At 38.0% G+C, this 21,539-nt stretch overlaps 1 protein-coding gene across 2 annotated transcripts; it reads left to right on the top strand.

Annotated features, from left to right (window-relative positions):
* Nucleotides 1-260: 260 nt before the first annotated feature.
* LOC124184935 (delta-like protein 1) lies at nt 261-11,223 on the top strand. 2 transcript variants are annotated; one of them, XM_046575180.1, is made up of 7 exons: nt 261-434; nt 2,168-2,271; nt 4,228-4,384; nt 5,647-5,769; nt 5,864-5,994; nt 9,702-9,978; nt 10,722-11,223. In XM_046575180.1, the coding sequence occupies exons 1-7, from the start codon at nt 295-297 to the stop codon at nt 11,119-11,121; spliced, it is 1,332 nt and encodes a 443-aa protein (XP_046431136.1). In that variant the 5' UTR covers nt 261-294; the 3' UTR covers nt 11,122-11,223. The 2 variants fall into 2 exon arrangements, with proteins under 2 accessions (XP_046431136.1, XP_046431135.1); XM_046575179.1 differs by having other exon boundaries at nt 2,165-2,271.
* Nucleotides 11,224-21,539: the final 10,316 nt, after the last annotated feature.

Genomic DNA, 21,539 nt, shown 5'->3' with positions numbered 1-21,539 from the left:
TAGTGGAGGCATAAAAAACAGAAGAAAGAGCCCAACGCTACCGGTGCCTGGCACATATGACTCAATAAACCCGGGCATGTGTGAGTTTTACTCATACGGTTACATGGTTCTTTATAGAAGTGCGTTCAAACATGAGAGGAGGATGTGTGCCGGCTACGAACTTGGTCGAATGCACCGGTGAAGCGTCGGTGGCGAGTGCCAGAAAAGTGTGCCGTGACCTCGAATAAGGTCCCGTTATCTTCTCCTGGTTCCTCCGGTCTTCCGCCTCAGTCTTGGCCGGGAAGTCGAGTCAAGATGATCCTCCTCATCGGCTTCGTATCGTTGTTGTTTGGTGTTCAAGAAGTGATTCCAGTCGGCGATCACAGTGCCGTCTCACTCCTCGCACCCTTTTTCGGAATCACTTTGCTACCGGTATCACTCGTCTCCGGTACCAGGTACGTAATCAGTTATAACATCATTCGCGACGACTCTGACGACGAGGAAACGTTCTTGGCTTAATCTGGTTGGGCCGCAGCGTGGTCAGAGCTAGAGATAAGTCAAGGTTGAGGTACAACGACTCCCAAACGTGAAATCCCAGATGACAATTGACGAATTCAGACTCTCAATTTGTTGAGGTACGCGGCAATTGACGGTTGTAGTTATGTCGAAATTAAGCAGTTGACATTTCGCAGACTTCCAAATTGAGAAAATATTATAGTCTTGTTGTAATGAGGGTTAAATAAGGGTCTGCAACTTTTCATGAAATGTTGATAACAATCTTCTTCACACACACATTACTGAAATAATGCGATTCCTTCGAAATTTGCCAGTTTTATGACGAAAATAAAAGTACCAAAGTAGTCAGATTCTACGTATACATAAATGCCTGTTATTCACGCGACAGAAATTGCTTTTCTCTCGAAAATCTTATACAACAAACATTTTTTTTTAATGAAATACGGTATTTCGTCAATTTCCAAGTTAAGAGTTTATATACTTGTTAAAGATGCGTGAACTCGAACGAGTCCTGGAACGAAGATTTAACTGCGAGAACTCTTTAACTGCGTCATAGTTTTGTACTTTCATTTGAATAACTTTGATAAATACAATGACAAATATATTTTATTGTGATGCTAGTATAAATTTGTAACGCTCTGTAGTGTTTTATATACAAAATATGTATTAATAACCAAAGGCATAAAGACTCGTTCAATGGGTATTAGTATTTGACGGAGTTTCAATGTGTTTGTTAAAGATTTGTTGTGTCAATTATTAATAGATTAATACATACATTATACTGCATTGGCCAGACTGTTCTCAAAATTTTTAAAATCATAAATGGAATTATTTGATTCTTCACATCAGATTTTAAATCAATCATAAATTTCTTCGATTTCCATAATTTAAAAGGAAATTCCTACGTAACACTAGGTCAGTTTTTTGTGGGAAGTGTACAATCGAGAAGAAAAAATGTATTCTAACCTGAAAATTGATAATAAAATGTATGATCTTACTTCTCCAATCAATCTATCAAATAAAAATTCTTCAAATCTGTTTTGACGTTTTTGTGATAAAACCTATCTTCCGCAAAACAGACGTCATTGAAAATTAGTTTCATTGTCGAAATAACTGTGAACTTTTAGAGTCTTAACATATGAACATTATTCTTCAGTTTTATATTCAAAGTGAAAAATGAGAAAAGTATTTATACGGAACATAAAAAAAAGTGACTGAACCTATGACTTTGAAAATATCTTACATAGCGTACACATTTTTGCTAATTGTCAAACTCTGCGATAATTATCGATAACGAGAGTAATTCTTTCAATTGCTACAAACGAAATTCCCAGTAAGAAGTAAGCGAAGAAACGAAGGCAAAATGATTCTCAAAAACGCCAGTTCCTACTCGAGGTATACAAAAATACGAAATACAAAAAGACTGGAGATTCAGTCCCCATTTCTCCGGGATAATTAATGAACCGGCATTCCTGGAGAGGCAGAAGTTCATCCCGTACCGATATCTGGACACGACCGAAGAAAACATCGAAGTTAATGGCACTGCTCCCTGTAAGGCCTCGATATATAGCTTTGCTGGTCCTTCGGCCGAGGACCTAAGGCGGCTTAAAACTGATTTCGATCGTCTGTAACGCGGGACTTTACGGTCAGTCTTCTTATTTTTTTGCAGCAGATACGTCCCAAAGTGGAAGAAGCAGGCCTGCGAGATCCCAGCATCCCAGCACCCCAATTCACACTACGTATGCGACGAAGCAGGAGACGTGAAATGTCTGCCAGGTAATTTGAACGCCACCGTAAAAGCTTCTGATCTTTTTTCTTTTTTATCGCTCTGACAATCAGGGAACAGAGAATGGCTGCTACATCCTTTTATGAAGTTCTCATCATTATTCTACCGGATCCTGTGCATTCCCCTAATTGTGAAGCAATTTTCATTGATTTAGGGTAGATACCAGGTTCTGATTTACAGTAACTATATTGACTAACCTGCATGCTGTGCACTCAGACGTTGTTTTAAAAAGTTCACTGTTTTGTGACGTACTTTTTCATCATGCACAAACATACGTAACTCATTGTGGCACAGAGGTTTTCAATTCCTATAAAATCAAGTGGATGATGTTCACGATTTTTGAATCTTGTCGATTTTGCCGCCATTTAACAAATTGCAAATCGGAAGATTCGTGATTTCTTTTTAACGGGAAACGCCACTGACATCGCTTATACGTGTGTTTGACATTTTCTTATGATATTAAATGGTTGTTTCGCCAATTGTTCAATCAGGACCAGAAATATGTATTTTGGTCTTAGAGAGAAATGGGAGAGGAAAAAGAAAAGCAACCGGTTCTACTTCTTTTTACCAAGAAAAAAAATTCAAATCCTCTTTCATCATATTGCATGCTTACACTTTTGATATTCTTCAAACTTTTTGAAAAACAGTAACCAGCATGTTCTGTCTTTTTTATCCACACGTTCCACGATTTATTTAAAGAACTTCCGAATTTGAACGTTTTCTTTTTTCATTCGGAACCTCAAAAAGCGACCGATTCTATCAAAAGTTGTCATGATACCTCGGCACCTATTGCCTATAAATAAAAACAAAACCGAGAACCTTGAACTTATTGAATTGTGAATTTTAGAATATTCTTTTTGCCTTTCAAGTGGCTGTGCTCACTTTTGAGGGCCCCAAAATAAACAGCCAAAAGGATTTAACGGTTTTAATTGCTCCTCTCCTTAAGTAATCCCAACTTTTCTCCTAGAAGTAGAACCTTCACGACACTGTAATGTAGATCTTGAAAATAAGCAGCATTAAACTTCAAAATTGACTTGATATATGGAGCATTTCATGCCAAATCGGTCACTTTCGATCCTTACCAGTTTTTATGTTGTTATATTTATTTTAGGTGCTAGTAGCAACTTTGAAACCCTCAATTCATTTGTTTTAATCACACATATTCGAATCTTCTCAAAGTATAACATGTTTTGAAATTCTGAAAAATTTCATTTTCAGCTGCAATCATTATGGAATTCGTGGCAGCATGAAAAAGTCTTATTTCAATTTTTAAGCACTTTAAAAATTTGGAATTTAGGAAAATCAATGCTTCATGTTTTAGAATATCAAAATAAATTTTTAAACACTTGCTTTTCTATGGAAAGCACGTTGAAATTATATAGAAGATGAATTTGATTTTTCCAAATCTTTGCGGAATTTTTAAGAAATCCAAAGTAAACTTATATTTGAAACGATCGCCTTCGACCATTTTGTGTAAATTCAGAAAACCACAAAATTATAGCATCACTGCATTTTTGCATAAATATATGTCATTCCTTGAGCATATAATATAAGAATGCTAATAATTCGACGGTTCGTTTCTTCAATAAATTATCACAGCGTCACACTTGAGATTTTTATATTAAAAATCTTGACCCAGCGAACGATGTTCATTTCCAAGAAGAAGCAATCCAAATGTTTTTGCCCCTTGAAATTTCATTCAATGCAACTCACATAAAGAGACATTATCACACAATCACATCGATGTCAACACTATAACATTAGAAATCACGGATGCACGCGTAAAATCGTACCGTGCTGTAAAAAAAAAATTGAACATATAGCAAAATCCGAAAAATTTAGTTGTCAGATTTATCCCACGATAATTCAGTATATTCGTAACGAATTTGCGTAAATTAATTTAATCGACAAAAGGCTAACCCTTTCATCTCTTAAACGCTTTTCAGGATGGAGGGGAGACTTGTGCGACGTTCCAGTGTGCAGGAAAGGATGTGACCCACTCCAAGGATACTGCCGTCGTCCCGGTGAATGTCAATGCAAATTCGGCTTCTATGGAGAACTATGTGACAAATGCGTCGCTTTACCGTTGTGTCAGCACGGCAGGTATTCATGAATGTTACTCGAGTCGCTGCAGCGGGTTTCCGAGCGTAAAACGCAACTATTGGTGATGCTGTGTGTTAAATATCACGGATCACCGATCTCTCCGTGACCCCAGTCGCGTACTAAAAACTTCCACGGAGGGAATAAATTCTGCAGCAACCAATGAAATGCATAAATCTCGGCACGAACCGTTATGAACGACTTGGAAATCTGTTAAATCGATTCGCGTCAGTGCGAAGCGCTTTTTCATATTGCAGTTCCAAAATTTAATGATAATTTCTCAACTCACAAGCGCAGATTTAAATGTCGAAATTTTACTTCCTTGGGTATAAAAATTTGGTGATGCACGTCCCCACAGCCAAAATACCGGCACGGTTATATATGCGTTAAAAAAAACAACTTGACTGCAATAAACGGTTGATTACTAATTGAAATAAGATTTCAAAAGCTGTGCCAGTGACCTCTGATCGGAGACCACTTATCTCCGTGACTCACGTCGCGGCGTCGTTCTAAAATTTCGCTATTTCAACGCAAATGCTTATAACGGTACGAATGACACACTCGTGCAAAACACAACGTATAATCGGTTATTCGTATATCTTCTTATAAGGATCAGACAATTTTTAATTAGGGTAACATGTTTTTTTTTTTTGGTACTGAAACAAGGTCTAAGCGTTAGATACACAAGTAATAATAATTTCCTTACCCAATTTTCTAAAATAATCGTGAGTGTTTATATATCGATACAATCCCATTGATAATTAATTATCCTCGAAAATGATAACAACTTTTTCACGTTGGTACAACCAGAAACCAGATATCAGCAAAATCAGGATTTTTTGTTCACAATAACGGACCTATGCTAACTTTCAAGATCTACAAGAGAGTTGTTGGTTAAAATGAAGCCACTCTAACTGTAAAACTATTATACGCGATTATTTTGGTCGATTCCGCAAAGAAACCGTAATGAGTATACTTTTTTACACGTTAGGTATTTAAACGGTGAAACATCACACGTTATGAAGCACTTCTAAAACTTCATTTAAAAACCTTTTATTTTGTGCGGATTTTCAGTTCGGCAAGAAATATCGTCTAAGCCTTATCCAGCCAGAAGTTAAAAACATTACCCGAATCTGAAACAGTCTGATAACTTTGCATGAAACATTTTTCTCGTCTTCATGACGCATCTGCAGGTTTAACGCCAAAACTTTCAGGTTCACGAGTTGATTTCACTAATCCAAGCTCAAAACATTCGCCCACTCCAGGTGCAACGTGAGCTTCGAGTGTGCCTGCGATCCAGGATGGTCGGGACCTTTCTGCTCCGAGCCGATATGCAGCTCAGACTGTCACCCCGCCAGAGGATACTGCGAAAAACCAGGCGAATGCAGGTAAAAAGCCTGGCGAGGGCTGTCAGCCTCGAAAGACTTATCCACCGACTGTCTCTCATCCGATCGCATTCCATCGCCTCGTCTCTGTCCACAGGTGCAGACTCGGCTGGCAAGGATACAAGTGTAAAGAGTGTGCCGTTCTGCCAGGCTGCGTCCACGGAACGTGTCAAGGGCCTCTTGAGTGCCGCTGCGAACCAGGGTGGACTGGTTTCTTATGCCAGACACGTAAGTGCGGTCTCAATTAGCGATAACTTCACACGATGGAATGGAAAATCGGTTTGAATCGAGTATCGTGATTGGAAGAATGATCAGAATAGAAAAGCACGGCATCCGCCATCGGACTGCTTTTTGAAGAGTTTTTCGAGCGTGGTGTCACGTGACCGATTTTAATGTTTTTTTTTATGAGAATCCAACTCGTTCTTTCGTTAAAGATTCATTCGATTCGAAATTTTTGATGGTATGATCACTTTGAGGCCAGAAAGAAAGCTCTGGTTACCTAGGACCTATGAATTATCTGATGAATTGATCATCTAATAATTTTCAAAATATAACTTCAAAGCCTGTCTCGCGGCGAAATAAATAGATGAAAATTCTGGATGATGTTTTGTTCCAAATCAATTCAATGTTTTACGAAAGAATGAGATGAACTCTGGTGAAAACTTTCAAATCGGTCACGTGACACAACGATCAAAATATTTTAAACACTGAAATATAATGATACAGGGCCGATCACTGAAGTGCAGGTGGGAGTTCCGGAGAGAGATAGCATCGAAGGGATGTGTTGTCTCCTTCTTCTGACACATGCGTGGGAGAGTTTGATAAAAAATTGTAATGTCACTGATTTACAAAAGAAAACACGTGTGAAAAGGGCACTCATTTCTGAAGTAGAAGCTTTTCAAAAAACTATACCGGTGCAAGAGAGACAGCACTTCTGACCTGTAACCTCTGACCTATGTCTCTCCGGAAAGCCAGCTATATTTCAGTGATCTTAACCCGCAATCAAGAATCTACTCAGTCGAGTAGAGTGGGTCGAGTCTCACAAAAATTATAGAGTCTGATCAATGGCCGCCGTCAAATTGCGAGTTGATGTGGGAAGTACGAAATGTACTTGACGAGGTCGTGATCAACGTGGATTACGTTTTATGTAGTACGTATGCATTGTTTGTTCAGATACCTCTCATCACGATGCAAATATACCGCAACTTTTTCACACGTCAGGCTTAGAAAATCATTGGAATACTATCGGTGAAAATATGAATGCGATAAAATAATTTAAACGGAGATAGTTTTGCTCACGATGTCAATTCTATATTTGCAGGATGCGTAATAAAGGTTGTTTTTTTGCTACTATTTTCAGTCGAAAAGCATTACACTTAGTTATTTTCGGTATTGTATCAATGATTTTTAACTCTCTCAAATTTACTCAAGATAAATCTTAGATAGCTAGATGTTGTGTGAAAATGAAGAGCCTATATATAAGTATAAAATATTCGTCCTATTTATTGAAGAAAGTCGAAGTATTTGAAAAAACACTAAAAGACACTTCTTCCGTCGTCTTTTTTTCACACGACCATATCCTTTACGGTAATGTGCCAATAAGTACACCGAACGTGCTGGATTTCGACCGCTTTAAGGACATGTGTATTTGGCTCAAACAGAAAATCCGATGAGAACCGTTTGATACGTCAGTAACGCACGCACTGATACTGTTCAATATCCGACCCACCTGATATGTCGGGGCACGATCTTACCGACTGGTTTACCGACATATCAAACGATTCTCATCGGATTTCATGTTTGTACTTACATACGTGCCCCGGAATCGGTCAGAATCACCAAAATGTACCTTAGGGGCCGTCCGTTAATCACGTGATCTTTTTTTAAGCATTTTTCAACCCCTCCTCCCCCTTGGTGATACGTGGTGAGGTTGAAGACTACCCCCCCCCCTTCCCCCCACCCAACATCACGTGTATTTTTAGTATCTAAAAAAAATCTAAAATTCTTCAGAATATCTTAGAATATTATCCTAAGTACAGATATAAAATATAATCTTATCTTATTCTGATATTAAGGACCATGATGAAAACGTCTAGATAGAAAGGTTAATAATGGTAAAATAAATACACGTGATATCTTATTACACCCCCCCCCCCCCCCCCCTTGTGACATTTCGTGACTTTTGTCAACCCCCCCCCCCTTTCAAGGCTTACGTGATTAATGGACGGCCCCTTAACTGGAACGTGCACAAGCCCATCTCGCGCGTATCTATATATTCGATTAATCATCCAGTATTTTACTCACTTTTTGAGGCTTCCGTATTTTGTTGCGGCGCAGTGAATTAGGAAGACACGAAATCACTATCTGAACTCTCATAGTCGTTATACCTATGGTCTCCACTCTATGGTAAGGCTTACACGGTGCGCGATCCAGATAAACTGTATTTCATTCGTCGGAATCGAACACTCGACTGTACATCAAAATTATAATACGCCTCTTGGATATCATGGCGAAACGACGGCAACGCTATCTGCCGGTTAACGGCGGCAACTCGAGGACGTTGTTTTCATACCAGTAAACATATGATTCACATATAAATCACGGCACGTTTTAAATTATTGTTTTATTTAGTGCAATGCAAAATTAAAAGTGATATTATGAGCCACACTATCATCAAATGTGGATTTCAGAATATCCATGCAGAATTCATTTGCGGAAAATCTGTGTCGCAAGGTAAGTAAATGCACGAAACATATGAGATATTCTTTCAAATTCATTGTGATTTTTACGACGTATTTATTTTCAAGATTATCGTATTACTAACAATACGATGATCAATTAATTAAACATTTATAGGATATAAACTATTCCAAAGCCATCATGTTCAGTAGGTCGTCGAAATTGATGATGAAGCTAGTGGAGAACGAATCGTCGGTGGGAAAGTAATACCACAGACGAGAGTACATAATCCGCCGTACGAAGTGAAATTAGAGGTATGTATTAATTATGAGATAAATGAATAGTTCAATAATAATGTAAAAAAATATATTTTCAGGAACTTTGCATCTATAAATGCAAAACAGAAATGGAAAATGTAGATGTATCTCCTTACGTTAGACTGCTTGCCACCAATAAAATGAGCACTGCAGATCCGAGTGTTCTTATTCGACTGCCACGGCTTGTTATCTGGTGTACTATAAAAATAAAACATTTAAGAAAATCTGACGTTTGTATATTTTCAATACGTTAATTCTTTACATCAAATTGTTATAATGATACTTACATTCTTCTGACAGCTTTTATCCACTCATTTCTCTTGCTAATTTCCCAATTTCGTCTCGGAAACGAATAAAAAGTTAACTCTGGATTTTTCAATTGGGTATTTTTGCAATCCACGACACAACAGTACCTCGTACCACCCATTTTTTGTTTATTTCGCAGAGCACTTTTTAATTGAATTGATACATAAACCGTACAGCTGACCGCACTCGCACGTCCACGTGTTGCCTGAATCTGCCACCAAGCCGCGCCACTCGAGTTATCCAAGAGGCTTATAATGCATTTCCGAGGCTGATTCAATTACTTACCCTTGGAATCTCGAGAATCTACCTTGCCGTCAACTGTTTTGAATGATGTTGATCGAAGACTGTGAAAACGGTTATTTACTGTGAATCCAACACTTCTATCACTCATCATATGAACATTCGCACATATCCGCCGTGTATCGACTAGTTGCGAAAAGTCAATAAAACCGAAGCGTCGATTGTCTTGACTCTTTTTTCTAAGTATTCTTGGATATTCAGCAACCGATTTGGCTAGTTCCACTTTACCGTACTGTCACTCTGTTCCACTACCGTACTAGTTGGCTTTATACCGTACAGTATAAAGCCAACATCGTGAGCAACGTTTCACTTAATTCTCTTGGACTTTGACAGCAATCTGCGCGAAGGGATGCAGCAGGGAACATGGAGGGTGTCGACGCCCTGAAACTTGCAGATGCCGGGTTGGCTGGAACGGGCCAAACTGCACAGAGTGTGTTCCTTACCCAGGATGCGTTCACGGCACTTGCAAAAGGCCGTGGGAGTGTCGGTGCCAACCTGGCTGGACTGGAGATCTCTGCAATGAGAAATTGACCTACTGTGATGAGAACCCAGATTCTTGTAAGAATAACGGAACTTGCATCAGCGTCATTCCGGAAGACGGAAATTTCAGGTATGCTCATAATTACTCGGCTATCTTTGTCATAATATTTCTAGATTCTTCTCTGGATACGAGAATGATTTTTTCTGAAAAGGCTTTTTTAGCACTCTAACCTTAAAATCGTAACTTCATCGTGATTTCTTAGCTCTTGTGATAAAAGATACGGAACTAAACTCGGAGGCATAAGGTTTTTTGACTCGCGCATTACAGCACTTGCCTTCGGCTCGTACTTTAAACCTCACGTCTCGTCAAAAAGCCTTATCCATCGTCGTTACGAAATGTACTATTTTTACACGAGAACTACAATATCCCCTTAAAACAATCCCCGTCATATTGGATAGAAAGTGAACTACGTTTCACAACTTCATTTAACACAGTTGTAAGTGAATAAATATTAATTACTTGCTATTTTCGGAATATTCTACAAGTAATATTCTCAGGACAAGAAACTTCCATTTTTTGAATTATAAGTAACAATTTTTGCATGCTAAATGTAAAGCATCTATATCTAAGCTTTTGCTTATAATTTTTACAATTTGTATTTTTTCATTTTAAAAAAAATCTTCGCAGCAGCAAATATAACAGTTTTACAAATATGTTATACGAATATCTCGTAATAAAATTATCAAAAAACATCGATTCTTACTAGCCAACCACCTTGAATACACAGCGCTCCCACAAAAAGCAAACAACCCCACTCACAATCAGTTCACCCCACAGAGAAACCTCAACATCAATGTAAATTTGCATTTCAGATGCATTTGCCCGATGGGTTACATGGGTCGTCAGTGTCAGATCGAGACGACAGTACCAGCGACGGAATTGATGCCGCCTATGCCGATCAACACACCGACGCAATTCGAGATGCCGGCGACGTCAACGGAAGAAAGCGTCGTGACGCTTTCCAGCCTCGTTGAAGAGGCGCCGGTGAAACCGGATGTCGAAGAGGGCAGCCAGGCGCTTGAAGAAGACAGACTTGACGACGACGAACCCGTCGAGCACAAGGACGAGCAGACCGTCGAACCACTGGGTCCAATTTTCATCACCGATCCTCCAACCACGAAGGAACCTGCGGCGACAGCGGGAAAGTGGCCAACCGAACCACCGACAACTATGCTGCCCTCGGTCGATAGCGATGTCGATAACGAGGCCTAGAATCTTAGCCAAGATTTTCACCTGCTAATTTTTTTACAAAATTGATCGATGAAATTTCTTTCACTTCACGTCATACAGGTGCTGGGAAGAAAGTTATTTAGACATGTTTAGGGAGTTTTTTCACTTTTTAATTAACTAATCAAAGTGAATTTTCCTCATGGCTCTGCATTTTTTTTTTCTTGTTTTTTTTTTTATACGTTTTTGAGATGATATTTTGAAAATATCGGTAGGTCTTTTTGATCGGATGGTTACCTACCTTGTTAATTGGAAAGAATGTATATTTAACTTCATTCCAATGGATTCCTACCTTCGACTGGACTTTATTCAATTCGTGATATAAAATGCAACTGGTTCAAAGCCAAGATTCTAACGAGAGGAGATTATAACTCTGCAAATTTGCAGAAATTTATATTTTGTCAGAGGACTAGAGAGAAATCAATCCCACTGGGATTAAGTATCGGCCGTAGAAAGGGAATGAATTCTTGCAACACGATGTATAGGAAAATACAGAGTGGCCATATTCGAAGCATTTCGAAAGAAGTAAGCTAACAACAATGTTGTGACAAATGTAGAAAACTACGTCTGAAAAAGTGTGTACAGTTAGAGAAGCTACCAGTAGAGTTTTGTAGAAAAATTTGCAGAAAATCGAGGCAAAAACGATTCAGAACCCCATAGCAACGTTGTCCTGAGCATTCGAGATTCCTCAGCCACACAAATCCAATTCCAATATCTAGATTTACCACATTGTAAACCGCCCACGTGTTGCGTTTCACATTAATCATGGATTTTATACGCAGACAGGTTCTCAAACCTCTCTCACTCTCATCGGTCAGTCCAAACCTAGCGAGTCAGCAGGATTTGCTAAAATCAACATCTGCGGTTATGAATAATAATGTAAAATTAATCAATGAATCGGTTTTCTACAAGTCAGTACATTCAATAATCGCCGTCTTCGATCAGCTACCACCGTACAATTAGTTGATCATCCGCCGTTCTCCAGAAAATACCGAATTTTGGCTTATACTCAGAATTCTTCTGGTGAAAAAAAAATTGTATGGTCTCTCACCAAAATCTCTACAATTTTGCAGAGAATTCAAAACACGATCGTAGTTCTTAGATAAGATTTTTTTTAACAGAATTTCGTGATTTACATAGACAAATTTAGAATGGCTTAATTTATCATGGCCATATTCCATACACATCAATTATTGAAATGGACATTATTGTTTGTGGAATATCGCAAAATTCCTGATCTAAATAAACGACTACTGCTCGTTTAGAAAAGCGTGACATCTACCAGTGATTCATGAATAGTATTTCATACTTTTTCGAAAATATTCGTAATCGAGTAGAGAACCGTGCCCGGAAATTAATATTTACCATAAAAATTCTATGAGAAACAATTACATCAGTTCCGAGTTGTAGATTTCCGCATGACTTGTAAAAACTCGCAGTATCTACGATTACCTGCGTGAAATTATAACTATTTTTTTTCGATTATAGAATTTGGTAGGAATTCATACAATTCTCGAAAAGTTGTAGGGAATTTTATTTTCATTTTTATGGCTAATGGTTTTGTTAGTTTCATCGTAGAAAACTGTCAATTATCATAATTTGTCATAGAAGTTCGTACTCTATCACAAAAATTTACAGAAATTTTCTTTCAACATTTCGAGTCAATCGACTTTTTAATTTGTTATAGATAACTGTATATAATCAAAATTTTCAGTAACGCACCACAGTTTTCTACGAAAAGTTTACAAAAACCAATGATTTTCCGTCGTTCCGTGTCTCCGTAAAATATTGTAAAAATTATCGACACCCGGGTGATCATCAAACGCGTCCCAGCATCCCGCGAAATTAGGTCCAGGAAGCGAAAACGGTCAAGCGAAGTAGGCCAACCGTCCGTGTCCCGACATAAATCACGGTGACGTTTCAGCATCGGCATCGTTAATAGCATTCGAGGCGAATCGAGTGGCCGAGCACTCGCAGGCAGGCAAAGAGATACCTGAGTAACGTAGACCTGTGGTGTTCAACCGACTTAACGGTCTAGCGAACATGTGTTTCCTATCCGCCAAAGCCGGGCATCAGGAGCTCCGCAACCCTGTTTACACAGGCACGAGTGGCACCGTGTGTCCATGTATAGCTGCAGCCCGACGGAACTCTGTCCTAGGTATTGCGTTGCCCACGTGTAACGCGCTGCTGGTATGAACGACCGTTACGCAATGCGACCGCAAAGTTTGACCGTCGGTAACCGGGTTTGATTTTTAAAAATTCGCCAGTTCCGGTCCGCGTGTTCTTATCTTCTCTGGATTACATAAAACTCAACTTCTCTCTGCCTGTTTGTACGTATTTTCGCTCGTAACTTCAGAACGAGTGAACCGATTTTGATTATTCTTTTTTCGATGGATAGCTACAACTTTTTGCTAGGTTTTAGACTATATTTCGTTACAACCAGATCAATGGTTTTAGAGGTATAACGATGTTTGTAAGCCAGGCCAGAACGAGATCACGCACTTAAGCGATCGCTGACTAAACACTTACAGATAGAGGAAAGTTATGTTCAAGAGTTTTCTATGTCTTGAAAAGCTCCGCAAAAAAGTCTATGAGATCATATGGCTATGTCTAACAGTCGTGTCACAAGAAGCATTTGAAAATATTCGTGGGCGGAGCCGCAACGGGCTTCTAGTTAGTTATAAGATCGTTCGAAAATCCGAAGCACACTACGCGATACACAGGAATGCGAATTGCGCAGAAGCTGATATTTATTCGTTTATTTATTGTACTTAAGTAGTTATAGTATATATGTATTTATTTTCCACATGCTATCTTTCCTTTTATGATCTGAGTATAATAAAGATTGCATTATACCTATCGTGCCTGCATGTCTGATGGATTTTTATTCGATGGTCCGATTTACCTACTTCTTTTACTACAAAAATGTTATTTCACCTATCTAACCGAAATCTGACAGAGGACGAATTTACTAGTTTCAGGGACTGACTTTCGATTCGAATTTAGAATGTCACGTCAGTGTCACATCTGATGAAATATACAGAACTTACTAAAAGATCACAGAACCATTAATCAGCAAAAATACTCAACGTCGTCGGGTGCTCTGAAAAAATTACCAGAGATTTTTCTCAAAGTTCCTGCGATCTCTCCAGTTCACTACAGACATATCCTGGCTATATTTACTTTCACTGAATTGTGAATATAGCCGCTCAGTTGAACAGGTAATTACAACTCTTTTCGCCTCAATTACGTGCAGACCATTCTCATACCACAAATCTGATAACAGTGAGACATCGTTGAGAGAAAGATCAAACAAGTTACGAATATGCAGCATCGGTGTTTACCGGTAATTGATTCATACTAAACAGAAATCATTCCTTCGGCGAGAAGGAACTTGGATTTCTATTTCTGGTTATAATATAGATAATGAGTAAAATGTAAAACTATTTCGCCGCAGCAATATAGCGGAGCAATTAAATATGAAATTTATGTCCAAGTCCGCAAAGCGGTGAAGCTGGGGGACAAATAGAGCGAAGGCTGTTCGTCGTTTCATAACGCAAAATAACCGCAGTCAGTCGGTGCGTATAACGATCGGAACAAGCCTTGCTAACGATATGACAATTATATCGGCTCATTATTCCCCGTCGATCTGTCTACGAGGGCATAAAATTATGCGCATACGCTCGCCTTCAATCCACGCACAAATATACAATTGCAATTCCAGCACGCCTCCGATTCGATAAATCGTTAAAGATTGTACTTATCTAGTCGCATGTATGCGGTATGAAAGAATCGCAGACTGGAGAGGACAACTGACCCAGTTGCTTTACTACAGAACACTAATGCGGTTACCTACCCTGGACAAGTTGTTCGCCTTTACCGATAACGGAAAGTAAAAAGGTGTTCAGATATTTTTCCGTACGATATTTTGCAAGGATGTTTTAATCGTCCATTATGGCGATTCCATTTGTCTTCGTATACGTTCACTTCGCTATAAGTACGGAGAACTGAACCTTGTGTGAATTTATTAAATGTAAAAATTATCGTTTACTGCACGTCCGATTCCATTTTGGCAACAAAAAGTTCAAGTTCAAGATCCAAGAAAAATCTGCGAAATAATTTATTTAAATACAGACGACAAGTGAATTATTATCGATCGTTGTAAATAACGAATATTTTTTGCCATGAAAAAGTATATTTTAATCGAGCCCATGTTTCCTCGTATGAACCGAAACGTTTTAATTTCTGCTATATATTGTCCGGTATTTGATAGATTTTTTATCGAAAATTAACAAAATACATCAGTCGCATACAAATTATGCGGTAGGTTTACATTCAGATAGATCATTCTGCTGGGTGCAGGTATTTAATTCATATACTCCAAACCATTGTGCAACACACATGAAATCATGGCCATATCTTGATGTTGTGGATCTGATCTGTCTCACTAAATATGAAGTGAATACTCAACATAGATGTCGTGAGCAAAAAAACGATTTGTTTTCGTTACACAGACTGCAAATTATATTGTTACACGTTTTCAGAACAAGATTTGAGCAATAATTTTTATTACCAACAAATCCGGACTTTGCAGGGTATTTCAAGTGAACAACTCAACTTTCTCAAGGAAATTTTTGCACAGCGCAATTTTATTATCTCGGTTGACTGGTTTTTCGGAGTGCGATTGCGGTGGAGTCGCTGTTTGTGAAACGTCACCTCTCGCAGTCATCCAGAGAGAAGCAAAATGAAAGTACAAAAGTTATTATCAAGAATCGGATCCCCCGTTTAGTTTACCTTGATTAAATTTTACCCTGCGAATTTTTTCGAAAGTTATTTAACAATGCATCTTTGCGAAATTCAATGGAAGAAGAGCCGTGTAGACAAAGTTTGTCTAAAACTCAAAATTATTTTTGTGGAAAAAATGATACGATTGCTTCTATTCAAAATTGTTTGATCAAAATAAATTTGTTATATTCAACTCGATCGACATATATGTACTATCTAAGACATAGCTGATTCTACAGATTCAGGTTCGGTATAGAAAGATGAATAAAAATTGATTCAATTTACGATTCCTTCATCAAATGATCGAACGAAGCAATCATTTTTGATTTCTAAAATATAACGTACGTGATTATATAAATTTCAATTGCTACTTTCTCAGTTTTTTCTAATTAAAGTTAACGAACAAGTTCAAAAATCCTGGAAGTTATTCACAGACGAAAAAACTTCATTTCATTTATAGGATTGGCTTCTGAAGAATACTTGAAAAGCTTTTAGATATAAATTTCCGAAATCCATTTCAGCGATTATTTTTTTCAGCCACAATCAGAAAGATTCTACCGATCAAAATCCAACTCTCCATTCATCTTCCTCCCCACTCCAAGTTTGAGACCGCGCGTTCCCTTGAAAGGGCGACAAAAGAGGCGAGAGAATTTCATCTCAAAATAACGAACTGCTTTTCGAAGTGCTCTGAAAGCCTGATCAAAGAGCGGCCTGCCTTCGACTCTCCTGCTCCAGGACTCCCTTGCAGGCTGCTGGATTGTGGGAACCGCTTCTGTTTCCTCCGAGTGCCGAGTGCGATAATACCCTTCACTGGATTCCACGCTCCGTATCTGACTTAAAGAACGACTTGTCAAGATCGTGATCTTTGGAACGTAACTTCGCTTCGCGATTCGCGAATATTCTCGCATATGCAGCACTCTCTCTACTTCTCTCTCTCTCTCTCTCTTTTCTCGATCCCCACGTACGTTTCTCTCCCTCTCTCACTCCGCGAATTTACCGTACCGCCTATGACGTGAACTAACAATAAAAGCATCGTTAGAAACCCACGTTGGCGTATCGAGCGAACCGCTGTTACATCGCAGGCGTTGCATTGGCACTCGTTACACCACCCTTGTAGACCTCGATATTCATTCGCTTACACTCACGGAAATTTACAGATGTACAGTTATGGATTTAAAATGAAAATGAGTTCTGCAGCTGTGAAAAAAAAAATTTAATACGTCTTACTGAGTTCTTTTCGATTATCGTCATTCCTACTGTAATTTCTCGTAGATAACTGTTGCGATAATTTTATTTTGGCGCAGTAATAAATTGACGTTAAGATTTTTTTTGAGCTGAAAAAATATTGTTGACTAAACAAGCAGATTGACTATTGCAATAGCGAGCAAACTTGATATTCACAACAATAATCGCGCTAAATATTTAACAATATCTAAACCGTCATTGCAACGATATCTACTTTACTAAATCCTTGTAGTAACTGCAACAAATGAAAGGCTTCTCAGTGTGCCTATAACAGAGCTAAAGGTTCAAATTATTTGTTAATTCAAAACTATTGATATTTCGAGTTTTCTAGTACCCAAAATTACAAATTCCTTAAATTTTCTTACGGCCAAAACTCCAAAATGGTTTAATCTCGACATGGTTACAAAACCTAATGGTTATAATTCGGTGATTACGTAAAATGGAATTTCCAATTCATGTATGCACGAAAGGCAGAGAAACTTAGGATAATTAGGTCATTTTTCAGTTAAGTGAGATAATTACAATTGTTACGTACAATTGAATATCTCTAATTTTGTAATATGTAGATATAAGTTAGCATGAATGACATTTTCGGAAATTTTAGTATAAGTAAAAAGTAAAAAAAATACGTACCAATTATTTAAGGTTTTCCCGCCTATAAGTACACAATATATAAAAATTCAGCAAAAAATATACTTTAGTAAAGTTAAATCATTAGAGGTGTTCAGTATCCGAAAGTTTTACCTATCGGAGTTTTCACCATTCAGAAATTCGAACTGCTCTAAGTTTTCACTTTTCTGATTGATGAGATTCGACATTCATTCGGTTCGACCTGAATTTCGTCTCATAACTTAAAATTCACTTTGACTTTTTGCACGCTGACTTTGCGTAACACCAGTTAGAAAAAAATATTCAAATGCCAAAACACTGATAAGTAATGTTAACAAACTTTTCAGAATTCTGTTTCTTGTACGAAAAATAAATAATCAATAATCCAAACTTTGAAAAATTATATGAACTCAACGCTACTTCCGACTTCAGTTTTGTTTCACGCAAGAATAATGCCAAGAAATGTGTTCCTCTAATTGAATTACCACTTGCTGCAGGAATACATTTCATGGAGTTATTTTTGAATCAAACCAAAAAGTTTTTGGACAGTTTTGTTCAGCATTGCATGTAGAATTGCGGTATTTTTGCATCATTACTACATAGGCTTTGATAATACTCAAAGTAAGTGACACTTATTTTTCCAGGCTAATAAAATCGTATCCAAATTTTCCGAAATGATAGCATATTTTATTACGCTTGTGTCAAATTGATGTAAGATATAAGTAGTGTACCATAACCTCAAAGTGAGTCAAATTCTGTTGGAACTATGATCAGTGTTTTCATAAATTTTTCGAACTTTCATGAGACAACACCCAAGCAAAATTACAAAAATTACTATCTCGTTACTCTAAAGCGAAGAGAACTGTAAAATTCGATTTGTTCACTTCACCGACGCTTCGACCACTCAAAAATCCCGAAAATATTTATTATCTCTCTACTCGTATCAGTTAACTTGACCAGATAGTGCGGATTGCCGAGAATTGCGTCCTTATAAGACGCAATACACAGATTGCAAACTGGATTCACATGGTACTAAGTACTCGATGAACTCGGTATAAGATTATGGCGCAAAGACAGCGTGAGTAGCCCGCGGGGAATTCTACAAATGAATAAACATTGTGCAAGCTGATCGACCAGGAAGTTCAGTGCCAGGGTCACAACGATCTCGCGAAGATTCGCGGTTGAAACTAAAGCTCAAAAGATCGGGAAGCAATATTTTGCTACGAGTATCGACGCCTCTGAATCTATACGTATCAACTTTATAGCATGGAAAAAATACAGATCGAGGCGCGTTGTTAGTATTTTGTGAATATCGTTGGAATTACGAAAAACGAGGTACGCGTCAACATTTTGCGCTATCGTCGATCCTTTTTTGGTAATTGCATCGCAAAATCAGTTTCTGAGGTTTACTCTACTTTTTTAGTTAAACGAGGCTTTAACGTCAATTTATTGTTGCACAAGCATTATATTTTCCCAACAGTTACAAGAAAATATAGTTATAGTGATCGTAATGAGAAAAAATAGTAACTAATTTTCATTTTGTACCTAGAACTATATTTTTCGATTGTGGAAAAAAATGAAAACAGTTAAGGACTGGGCGGTAACCGGAACTAAAAATTTCTCTCAGTGCATAGATATTTCAAAACAATTTGATTTCAAGTATTTCAAATGAAGCATTGTCGATGTACTTCTGAAACTCTCGGATAATAGAAAATATTCCGAAAAAAACAATTTACAAATGTAGATGAATGTCTGTTCTTTTTACAACCCTCAAGTCACACAGTTAAAAACCAGTATCAAATCACTCTTAGATCTACGAATCACCGCCAAACGAATGTTCAACTTCGCAACATTAAGGGTGACGGCTATAACGACTAGCGTCGAATACGCTTGATCCAAAAACGTCTGCTGCGGGTGTCCGTTTCACCTCACTAATTACCTGCGGACAACATTTCATCGAGTGGAAAGTCGAGGGAATTTTTTTTTTTTTTTTTCTTTGCACATTTACGGTGACGTAAATTATTATTCGGTAGGTACGCATTATACCGGACATACGGGAGTATCGGGGCTTTCCTTCGAATCCGCCGGCAAGGAATCACGGTGAAACGATCGGCCCTCCGAGTCCTTGCGAAGAATGCAGAGTTTCGTCGGGCTTCGGTTAAAATATAAAGGAATAAATTAAACGGGGCTGCATCACGGGGCCTGCTTTTCGACCGGTTCAGCATGCACACGCCCAGCTTTTGCAGCGTTGTTCGATACAGTTCAGTCACGCATTACGCATTACGCACGTACGCGCATGCATTCGTGTTGCATTTGCGGACGAAACGAGGTTACGCAACGAGAGTTGCTGCACAGGACTCGATCCGATATAAATGTTACAGTTTTCACTCCGCCCAGCGAAGAAAGCTGCGGCAGGAAATAAGGCGTCGAATATTGCCAGAATTCGTCCGTATTAAATGAAAGACCGAACGACGACTTCTCTTATTGAGAAACTGCCTTGGGTGCAAATTTTTATACACAAGTAATCAGTTATCCGCAGAATTGGGAAAATTGTGAACAAGGTGACTTTGGCTGACGAAGAAGAACCGCGCATCTCTCTAATATTACTATTTTGATTGAACCTAATCAAACGCAGCGAGAACCTGAAGTTCTAATCAATTGCGTCATTTAAGACTAACCTGTTTATCAAAGCCCAAATAGAATTGAAAAAAAAACTCATCATATATCTGTCAGTACTTTTGAATAGATATTTCTCCCGAATGATGCAGTATTTGAAAAACATAGAAGAGAGAAATATTGACTGAATAGAATGAAGCGACGACGAGTTAAATACTGAAGCATTGTTTATATGCATGGACAGTTTCGGCCAGGTCTAAAACTTTCGGAAATCGTGAAACAATAAATACATTTGCAAGTATCGATCAAGCAGACGCTATTAGGTTTGAAATTATGCAAGATAAAATATTGCATATGATACAGCTGATAAATTAGACATTTTTATAAATGACCTTTAAACTCGTACATATATAATTAACGAACGAAGACAAACTCTGATTTACTACATACATTGCTTAACTTACGCGCATCTGTTTTTTAGTTGCATATAAAATTGTAGTTATCAATCACCCGTCACCTATAAATCTTTAAATTACGCAAGGTTATAAAACATTAATAGAATTGAGTTTAAGCTATTTCCCAGACAGCACTTGAAACTGAAAGTCGCGAAAAAGATGTTTCAATGATAACTTACGGACTCGTTTTTTGACCTCGCAACGATATTGATATGTCGAAAAAATGTGTTTCGTGACTTTGGACGTAAAAAGAATTTGTGACAAAACGCTATTTAGACACAATTTTCAAAACTTTTAGTTTTATTATGTCTGAGAATTGAGTTCACATGAAATGCTTAAACAAGGATCGTACAAATTTCGCACGTATTGCCAAATTTAGGCACTCGTATCGTATAAATCTGCAAGTATCGATCAAGAAGATCGTAAATCGAGTTGGAAATTATGCAAGACTATAAAAATACGAAGAATTGTAAGATCCATAAATTTCAGTCAATTAGTACATAAAATTATCGAAACAAGAATCTCGTTCTCTATTTTCTTGATTTGTGCATCGCTAAGTATTATAACCGCGACTGAATTTTTGATTGATAATACTTTAGTGCACCCTGCGTCGAGGGAAATTTTTAGTAGTGCATACTGCACGCTCATTTTTCACCACAACCGAAAAATACATATAGTCCTGGGTATAAAATG

Source organism: Neodiprion fabricii, chromosome 6, assembly GCF_021155785.1.
Source record: "Neodiprion fabricii isolate iyNeoFabr1 chromosome 6, iyNeoFabr1.1, whole genome shotgun sequence".
Taxonomy (NCBI): domain Eukaryota; kingdom Metazoa; phylum Arthropoda; class Insecta; order Hymenoptera; family Diprionidae; genus Neodiprion; species Neodiprion fabricii.
This window is presented reverse-complemented; position numbering and strand designations above follow the sequence as displayed.